The 10276-nt window shown below is 34.3% G+C and overlaps 2 protein-coding genes across 2 annotated transcripts; one reads left to right on the top strand and one right to left on the bottom strand.

The window, feature by feature from the left end:
• Positions 1-1678: 1678 nt before the first annotated feature.
• LOC117432001 (outer dense fiber protein 3-like) lies at positions 1679-6090 on the top strand. The gene is made up of 6 exons (XM_034053367.3): positions 1679-2188; positions 2815-2944; positions 4082-4285; positions 4529-4630; positions 5139-5248; positions 5935-6090. Exons 2-6 carry the CDS (start codon positions 2836-2838, stop codon positions 6088-6090), a joined length of 681 nt encoding a protein of 226 aa, XP_033909258.1. The 5' UTR covers positions 1679-2188; positions 2815-2835.
• On the bottom strand, positions 5719-10232 carry LOC117432144 (BET1-like protein). The gene is made up of 4 exons (XM_034053662.3): positions 10106-10232; positions 8820-8905; positions 8353-8409; positions 5719-8126 (listed from the first exon to the last, which is right to left on the bottom strand). The coding sequence occupies exons 1-4, from the start codon at positions 10122-10124 to the stop codon at positions 7959-7961; spliced, it is 330 nt and encodes a 109-aa protein (XP_033909553.1). The 5' UTR covers positions 10125-10232; the 3' UTR covers positions 5719-7958.
• Positions 10233-10276: the final 44 nt, after the last annotated feature.

Genomic DNA, 10276 nt, shown 5'->3' with positions numbered 1-10276 from the left:
GAAGAAGTCAATAACTACCTATACTTAGGACAGTTAGTTTCGGCAACGGAGAACCAAATGTGCAAAATCAACAGAAGAGCAAAAATGGGCTGGAGTTCCTTTGGAAGATTAAGCATGGTTCTGAAAGGGAAACTACCCTTATGCCTCAAGAGGAAAGTCTTCGACCAATGCATGCTGCCAGTGCTAACTTACTGATGCGAAACCTGGACCTTCAATGCAAAAATGACTCAAAACTTACAAATGACTCAACGGAGTATGGAAAGATGCATGCTGGGAATAATAAGAAGAGACAAGAATAGGAAGAAATGGATAAGAGTGCAAACAAAGTATGCAATGTTATTATAAGAGTGAAAAAACTGGAATGGCAGTGGGCCGGACATGTAGCAAGAACAACAGACCATCGCTGGACCAAGAAGATACTAGACTGGATCCCAAGAGATATAAAGTGACCAAGAAGAAGACCTCCAGGAATATGGCAAGATGAAATTAGGAAACACGCTGGAGCAACATGGATGAGACTTCAATTAAACGCCTCCAGCATTTATTTACAGTATTTGCCAGCAGACCCGGCGCTTATTGGAGCCTGGCGATTATTAAAGATCAGCGTTTATATTAATTAGATCACTAGCTTCACATGCAACCCTGTAGCAACATCATAACTCAATTTAAACACTCCAGCAACTTTGTTAAAAAGTTGTGTGTCAGTGGGAACTAAGTAACAGTTTTGTTTTATAACAAAATTACATTGTTTTGTACACCCTCAAATATAAAGCGAAAGTATTATTGCGGTCTTTTTGTATGCACTGGCTAACGAGGATACGGTATTCAAAACGTTGGAAAATGAATAAACAGTATATGAATTTGTAGTTAAAAACGGAATTAGATCTACCATTGTTAATAATAATAATAATAATAATAATAATAATAATAATAATAATAATAATAATAATAATATAAACTTCTAAATTGCTTTTAAAAATGAACAATAAAAGCAATACGTATCATTATCAAAAATAATGTATTGTTTAATCTCAAACTTGTTAATACAACGAACTCGTTAAAATACACCAAGAGGTTTGTATCTGGCCTACTTAGGCACGCTTAAAATTATCAAAATTTTTAATAACATAATAACTGCATTTAACAAATATGCATTACATGTAGGCCTGCATTAAATTACGCTTTCTGTTATTATTATTTATTAATCCTGATAGTCACTTCAATCGCTGTCACTTATTAGCAGTTCATTACGCTCAAGCTCCTCCTCATCTTCCTCAGCTTCAATGGCAATGACAGAGACCCGGCGTTTAATAGAGAACCGGCAATTATTTGACGTTTTACTGCATATATATATAAAAGACCATCGCTGGACCAAGAAGATACTAGACTGGATCCCAAGAGATATAAAGTGACCAAGAAGAAGACCTCCAGGAATATGGCAAGATGAAATTAGGAAACACGCTGGAGCAACATGGATGAGACTTCAAACACAGGCTCCCTTGAGAAAGATATGTACAACATATCGAAACGTTGGGCAGCTGGCTCTTTGAGCTAAAATATATATATATATATATATATATATATATACACACACACACACACACTCTTATTATTTTCTCATTGTATTTATCTTTCACTATTATTTGTTTCCCTATATTAGTATCTCCTTCACTTTGACTATCACCTCTGGACTAATACGGCTATCATTTCATCTATCAGTCCATGGTATTAGAAGGGTGTGACATCACTAGTTTCATCATAATTGGAAGAACGTGTTCCAGCTTAGTTACATACTGATCACCATTTTGTCATTCAGGCAACATTTTAGTGGCAGGTTGGCTAACAAACTGAAAACCTAAATTGAAATTTGAAATTTGAACTGTTAAAAGTTATAATGTATATGCAGTAAATAGACATTTTGTGTTACCATTTTGTGTCATTGTTCAATGTATTTGGATAATTTTGAGAAGGAAAACATATTGGTATTTCAGTTTTGTCAGGTTACTAGAACGCTCTGAATAATAGTGTTTTGTTCCCATGGTGATGAAAGTTCCATCCCTCCTGCTCAAGAGACCTAGCATGCCTCTAAATAGATGTCTCAACACAAGGCACCCCTAGTTTGAACCTCACATATCAAGAAATTACACTGCAGGAGGAACATCAGGAGACATCAGGAGAACACCTATTGGTATCAGTATGATATTTATTTTCTTATTACTACAATAATGTAATATATTGTTGTTCAGTTTTTTCCAAACTCAAATAATATTTCTAGTTCTTAAGCTTTTACACTGTAAATGTTCTTTAAGTCAACATATATTTGTGTTTCATTTATTTATCACAATTATTGTTGAGTTGTCCCTATTAAACAGTACAGTGTATCTGTAGCTCACTTAAATGTATTATACTATATAGATAGATAGGTAGGTAGATGGATAGAAACACACTTTGAAATGTGTTTTAGTGTAAAACCTGAATTGCCAGTCACCATAGGGACTGCTTAAGTTAAGTGGCTGTTTATCCTGGTCATTCCCAAAAATGAAATTAGCTCTGGGGTTTACTGGCTAGTAACAGCAGGTTGACGGTTAGTTTAGGGGACTTGACATGTATAACTATATGGTACTGTGCATGTACATTCTAATGCAATGGTTATACTGAACGTAAATGCACTTAATAATTAAAACTTTATTATGATTCCCCAAAGAACACCATCACAAATCAATAGATGTTCCTATTTTGGGGTGAACTGGGTTTTGATTGTATTTGATCTCTGGCACACAGACGACTGACTGCATAAGTTCTGTTCCTATGAAGGTTTTGTATCCAGAGCTGATCATGACTACTGATCCATGGGTGGGAACCTGGAGGCCTCAAAAGTCTAGAAGACCCATTGGAGCACAGTACTCTGGTCCAGGACCAAAGTATGGACTGCCTTCTGCAACAGGTCAGTCTGCAGTGTTGATATTCATGAGACTATGTAATATTGTAATAAACCAATGCACCCCACTGGTTACAGTGCAGGGGCAAGTACAATAGGTGTGATGCCACCACCTTTGATAACCAGGAAGATCTGGTAATAAGTCCCTAAACAGAGTTACACAGAAACAACCAGAGTGGGGTGGAAGAAAATTGACTCCAGAGCAGTTAGAAAATAGCAGGGCTAGAAGTTAACTTTCTAAGGCAGTAGTGAGGATTTGCTACCTGCCTGGAAAGTATGTAGCAAAATTGTCTTATTCGGTAGTGGTTTATTTGACTAATTATATATGAAAATAATAATAAATAAATAAATAAATAAATAAATAAATCCCCACCTACCTACTGTTTTAAATAAACTGAATATCCCAAACTCACATAGTAAGCCTATATTTAAAATCAGAAAGTATTTCTTGAAACCACCTTGTACTCAACTAAGTAATGGAACTAATGCAATTCCTTGTTGAAATGTATTTTGTTTTGTATTATTGTTTTATCCTTACCATAAGTTCTACAAGATTGCAACCATATCTGTCATCTAAGCACTTGATATGCCATCAATTTGGTTAAACAGGGGCAGGTTTTTCAAAATTTACTCTAGATCAAAGTGATCCAGGTTTTGTAATCCTATATTTAGTGATGAGATTACTTTTATCTGGTTAATTTTGATCCGGTTTTTCAGAAAATGTCACTGCTGGATTACATTTATCCAGACAACAAATAATTATGATTACAAAATCCATTTTTTTTAAGTAGGCTAGGGTTTTTTATTTATTTATTTTTTTAAAGGCCTTATTTGATAACCTAATTTAACAAAATAAATAAGATTGTGATAATATTGATTAATACACAACTTTTAAAATATATTATTTTTAACAAAATTTAAATTATTTTTAATGTCAGTAGTAAGAATAATGTACCTGATAACTTTAGTTAATTAAATGTTTTCCTTCATGATTCACAAAAACTGTTGAAAAAAGTTGATAAATTTAATTCTCTGCAGGAGTTTAAATATTGTTACATTTTCTTTGCACACGTCCTCCTCCATACGAAGCTATAGAGTTATAAGGTTTGCAGTAAAAACACAAAACCGTTATTTTCTTTTTAGGAACCATCAAGCATGACCCAACAAAAAACAAAGCCCCTGCTTATTCTTTCGGTATTCAGCATGTCAGATATAACACCGACAGTTCTCCGGGTCCAAAGTACTTTGTGTCATGCAAGATGACAAGAATGGGCAAGGATGCGTTCCCCGCCTATTCCATGTGTTTCCGGAGCAAGGAGCCCAAGAAAACAAAAGCACCTGGTCCAGGTAACTGTGCTTCTGTAGCAAAGCAGATATGTAACAGTATTGTTGAATTAAAAAAGAGCAAGAAAAATGACTTCAAGTTGAATTTAATCATTAAGCCTGTGGGTGGTACATAGGGTAACATCTAAAAATGCTAATTATGGTGAAAGCTTTGTAAAAGTTGGTAGATGTATACTATATTCTGGGGTTGCCAGTGGTACATCCACTTCTTTTCGCCTAGTTATTTCTACATTATTTTTCCTACAGCAACCTATTTTCCAGAAAAAGCTACAAAGTGTTCCTATAATACACCACCTGCTTACACCATGGGCAGCAAGACAAAACACTTTAAAATGGACAGTGTGCCAGGTAAATTACTGAGGTTTTCATGCTGGGATTTTGTATTCCTCTGTGCAGTAATGTTTTAGATTCTGAGATGGAATATAATCTGCTTCCAAAGCCAAAAAATACCTAAATGAACTTGGCTATTTTCTACCCTAACAACTTTCAAGTTTGAGTTAATTTACAGGAATTAAATGTGCTATTCATTTGGATTCAGTGCATTTGCTTTATACCTGCCAGGTCCAGAACAGGTATAACTAATACAATGAGAACATTATTTATAGTCTATTCAAGATTCACCAGCCCTTGAAGGTGCACAGTTAGTTGAGCTAGGGGAGCTAGAAGTGTCTCAAGAATATCAAACTTGTGACACAATACAGTTATTACAAAAGTTACATATATTTGTCTTAAACCAACATTAAGGATAATTGCTGATTTCATAGTGGGTCATTTGTATCCATATTAAAATCGTGTAGTGTCTGTTGCATGAGGTAAAACATACCATAAATACTGTGTCTTGTTTTCTGAATGACAGGGCCAGCTGATTACAAAATACCTACAACGCTGGGAAGACATTCACCAGTCAAGTCCTCAGCACCCTGTTATTCATTGAGAATTAAAAGCAATTTAAATGTTCTGCACAAGGTAGTATCTCTATGAATAAAGTACTGGTTCAAAAACCCTGCACAGGACATTAAGGTTGTTACACTTTCACAAAATTGGGTCTCATCCTCTGTAAAAATGTAAAATTCAATAATTATAATTCATTACTTTACATACTGAATAGTTTTAATCTATATTAAATATTTTAAATGAACCAATTCAGTTACATTAGCTTCAACCTTTTATAGATAACCTGTTATAGGAGACTAGCTTCAATTCCAAACTTCAGAGTGATAGTCTAGAACCTTTTTGACAATTGTATTTGCTTTACAATTTTATACCACAAGATGTCAGCATGGGTCAAGAGACACTGATAAGTCTAAAAATGTCGGCATGCTTTTCTCTCTGCAGAGATTATAAATGATTACTTATTTCTGGAAGTAAGTTACATCTTTATAACTAATGCATGGTGGCATCAGTAAATATTTACCTAATTCAACTGCATCCGTAACTGTATTCAGGTTTTTATTTTATTTTGATATAGTGCAGGAGGTTTAACTTTTAGAAAGAGAACATTCAACCAATTGTGAGCATGCTTATGGTGTTCTACCATCAAATTCCAATTATATATTTGGATGAAACAATTATGTCAGACAACTATGTTGCTTCTTAAAACTGCAAGACACTATCCAAACAATATAAAAGCTTTTTTTTTCATTTCTTCCCAGGGTCCATCACCTAACACTTATAAGACTACAAACCTTAATGTCTATAAGTGCACCGCCCCTCAGTACAGCATGTCAAGCAAAGCTGGGATGCCTAGTGGTTCAGGAAATACACCTGGACCCGCTGACTACAAAACAGAAAAGGCAAGCTGCTTTTGAGGAGTACAGTGAATAATACTGCTCAAATTACTACTGCGACTACTACTACTAATAATAATAATACTAATAATAATAATGATGTATATTTGTATCTATAATGCAAATGTTTTACACTTGCGATAAGTTTCTGATCTTTGCCTTGTTTTGTTTCCTTTCCTAGGTGACCTGCAATAAGTATACTCATCCTGCATTTACATTTGGTGTTAAACACTCAGAATATATGGCACCATTAGTTATTGCTGCCTGAACCTGTAAATGTGTTTACACTGTACAGGATATTTTGTTACAAGAGATTATTAAATACCATGTTATAAATGTGTTAAACTGTGTTCCTAATGAATTTTCATTGTGAAGGGTTTAAACTGTAATTGTAACCCTGAGTTACACATTAAATATGTTATGATTTGTCCGGTATAACTTTATTGTGTTAAAATACACAGACTTTCTGTGAACAGTATGTATAATATAATAAAGGTGATCAATACTAGTATCTCAAGTATGATGATTACCACACACATTTTAAGTAAGCAGAAATACATTCACAATTGCTGCAGATGTACTATCATTAAATAAATAAGTCTATTTAATATGCCTGCATTATTACAGCATTGTGTTTATTGTACACAATTAAAAGCAAAGGCAGATAAACACATTTAAAAAAAATATTCAACATTATTTATTTTTATTAAATCTGTTTATTTGTTGGTGCAAAATCCAATGAAAATGAATACCCCAAACCTTGTTACTGTATTAAACCATAAATACCATATTCAGTTTCACTGCTTTTACACATTCTATGCTATGGCATAGTATTTTGGTCAGATGCAAAAACAATATTTAAAGAAAATATTTACATATTGAAAAAAAAAAAAAAACCTTCAGAAAAATCTTTGCAATGCAAAAATGTTTATATTTATATTCATTATAGAATTACTAATTTGTGTTTAGTTTCATATTTACACATCATAACTAATAATAGTGTACACAGAGTACTTCATTATGCTCATGAAAAGTTATGGAAATATACTAAAGAGCCATCTTTATCAATAAGAATTCAAGAAGTACAATCCCCAGAACTCAAAGTAACTGGAATGAAATATTGGCATCTAAGGATCTATTTCATTGATGAACAGGATCTTTCAATCGTAAAAAAGACCTTACAGTCTTTTCTCTATTTTGTGATGTTTATATGAGAAGTAAAAACAATAATGTGATGAATATATAGTTAAAGAATGGCATTATTTCTATTCATTATTGTTTACAAAATTACTACCCCATCGCACCAATACAGCTGAGCTGTAAAACTGCACTTTTTTTCTGAACTGAAACACATAATTAGTGCACATCATCTAAAAGTAATTTACCAAAGTTCTCTTTGTTTAAGTGTGTCAGTTGTTTAATACATTAAGAATGTATGACCAGGTTTACCATAACCCACCCCTCCACTAAGCTATTGATTCTTCAGGCACCACTACACAAACGCCAGGGAGAAGCAAAACCAGCGTGGTTTCCTGTGTGTGTTTCTGTCCAACCTCCGCAGTGCGGAACACAGTAAAGCATTCTGAATCCTCCAGAAGTGCCATTCTTCTATTTGGTAACATGGTTTATAAGAACCTCTCAAGAATTATTGAATATTAAGTCTTACCAGGAGAAAACGGTCGCTCGGTGCAGAACAGCTGTGGCGTTTTAATATACCGAGTCACTATTATTCAAAATCTCCCTCTGCATCTGTGTTTCCCAAAATGGCTATAAAAACTTTGTTTGCTTCACAGGGATGGCTGTTTAATATGTCTCATTTAATCAAGCAATTGAAAGTGATCTATTTGCCTTTAAAATATATCTTTAAAAAAGGAGAAGAAAAAAAAATCCTAACTCTGCACCCTGGTGACAAGGTAGTAAAGCAGAAAGAAAATTAAGACCAGTCCAATTGAAACATAGCACAGCAGCTTCCGATTGTCCCTGCCAGACCGCACCATGGTGGAAAACCTTTTTACACTCCCCGTCAATAGACCTGTGGCACTCATAAAGTTGGAGTCCTAAGGAAGACAATGACAAAAAAGTATAATATATATATATATATATGAAATGCATAACAAATATTTTCATATATATCTCCAGTTTCCCAGTCTACAAATACATCTAAAAATTAATGGTTTGCCTAGACTGTATATTTCTACACGTAATAAACTTGAGAATGAGGTTGCCCCTAACATTCACTTTTCTGTCCTCAAAACTGTTTTTATTATCTTGGTTTACACTTACCATGCTGTCAAGATATGAATTTTGGTCCACTACATCTTGGTCTATGTCCAGTGCCAACTGTTAAAGTACAATAATGACACAAGTATGTTACAGGGATTTCTAAATGTGTATATTTTTAGCCACCAGAAACTTTTACCAATTAATATAAGGTGAGATGGGAACGCATATTAGCATTACAAAAGCTTCAGTGTACAAAACAATGCTTTCCCAATTCACTTCTTCACAATCAGCCTATACTCAGAATAGATAATCGTGGTAATTGTTAATCAAAGCTTAAACAATAGACTCATGCAGAATTAAACATTTAACAGGCAAGAAATTAAACATTAGATAAAAGTAGATTATATAAATTCCCAAACAAATAAATGAACCTGCCATTATTAACAGTTGTAAAAGTTAATTAAATGTTACTTTAACAATCTCTGAGGGTTTTGGGCACAAAAAAAAAACAAAAAAAAACTGCCAACCGATTTTAATCTGGAGACTTTACTGGACAGATTTTCGGCCAAACGTTTGTTTTCTGCATCCAACATGTCATCCACTGCACCATGTCCTGCAACAATAAAGATGCCATACAATGTTGAGCGATATTTTTTTTAGAAATACAAAGATATCAAAAGGTACACAAGTAAAGGGCAGACCTACCAAAAAAGGAAGACTCATGTACAGCAGTCTGTAAATCCAAATGCTGCAGTGAAGATCTATCATTTTTTTGGACTACGGTATTTCTGAGACTATTTGTTGTACTAACTTGAATCTCGAAAGGTGCAACCACCCTTATGAAATAGGTGCCTGGTAACCATCTTGGTGTTTTTACCAGAATGGATTTGCTTTAAATAAGTGCTTACTCTTATAAAGGTGTTTTTTTCCCCCAGCTTCTATTTTTTGAAAGGTACCGGTATATATTTATTTATACACTGATCCAAGACATAAAAAAATGTTAAACAATTTTAATTGAATGCCAATAGAAAAATGCGTTCTAATAAAAATAAAATAGATCACGTCACATACATCTAAACAGGGCTTCTCAAACTCGATCCTGGGGACCCCGTGTCTGCTGGTTTTCATTCCAACCGAGCTCTCAATTACTTAACTAGACCCTTAATTGAACCGATAATTTGCTTTATTAGACCTTTTTGCTTGTTTTCAGCTCTGAAACAGTTGCAGTTCAAGTTACTTATCAAATGTTACGGCTAACTTGAAACCTGCAACTATTCAGAGCTGAAAACAAGTAAAAAAAGGTTTAATTAAGCAAATTATCAGTTCAATTAAGGGTATAGTTAAGTAATTGAGAGCTCGGTTGGAATGAAAACCAGCAGACACAGGGGGTCCCCAAGACCGAGTTGAGAAGCCCTGATCTACAACAAGTTATTAAGACGTGTCAAGTTTACTTAAGCGCCATAGCAAAACAATTACCGGTACAATTAGTGTTACGTCAACAAGATGGAAATGTTGTGTTCGTTTGTTTAAAGCACACACTCTCCTCACAAGTCATAATGTCACGATAACAAATACATTTAAAAAATAACTTGCTGTACAATGTGTAAGTATACAAGTACTAGTAGCGTTTAAACAGTCAGTGTTGTCACAAACAGAATTCGAGTCAACTGTATTTATTTATCAGAAAACAAACAAAACAGTATACATTCTTTACAATGGGAGTTGTTTAAAGACAAGAAAGACCCTTCACATTCCCAAAATAAAGGCAGTTATTTAAAAATATCTGATGTGGCTACGTGTCCATTTCATGTACCTCTGTTCCAGTCAGCCATCTTTCTTCTTTGTTGACTTCCTGTTAGTCACAAGGTCAAAGGTCAAACCTTTATCGCACAGCTGACGTCAGCTTCTATCTGCTGCAGATGGACGCGTTCATGCAACAGCGGTGCATGTTGGTTTTTTAAGGGTGTTACCCATGCATGCCATA

The sequence above is a fragment of the Acipenser ruthenus genome, chromosome 27 (assembly GCF_902713425.1).
Source record: "Acipenser ruthenus chromosome 27, fAciRut3.2 maternal haplotype, whole genome shotgun sequence".
NCBI classification, from domain to species: domain Eukaryota; kingdom Metazoa; phylum Chordata; class Actinopteri; order Acipenseriformes; family Acipenseridae; genus Acipenser; species Acipenser ruthenus.
The sequence above is the reverse complement of the archived record's forward strand: the minus strand, read 5'-3'. Positions and strand labels throughout refer to the sequence as shown.

Bases quoted from the DNA above. Each gene is read 5' to 3' on its own strand.
- LOC117432144 (XM_034053662.3), bottom strand. The intron at 8,410-8,819 runs GTTGGCAGTTTT...GTACTTTAACAG, and splicing joins AAGTCTCCAGATTAAAATCG to TTGGCACTGGACATAGACCA. The intron at 8,127-8,352 runs GTAAGTGTAAAC...TGTCTTCCTTAG, and splicing joins ATTCATATCTTGACAGCATG to GACTCCAACTTTATGAGTGC.
- LOC117432001 (XM_034053367.3), top strand. From the start codon at position 2,836: ATGACTACTGATCCATGGGTGGGAACCTGGAGGCCTCAAAAGTCTAGA. The intron at 2,945-4,081 runs GTCAGTCTGCAG...TTTTCTTTTTAG, and splicing joins TGGACTGCCTTCTGCAACAG to GAACCATCAAGCATGACCCA. The intron at 4,286-4,528 runs GTAACTGTGCTT...TTTTTCCTACAG, and splicing joins AACAAAAGCACCTGGTCCAG to CAACCTATTTTCCAGAAAAA.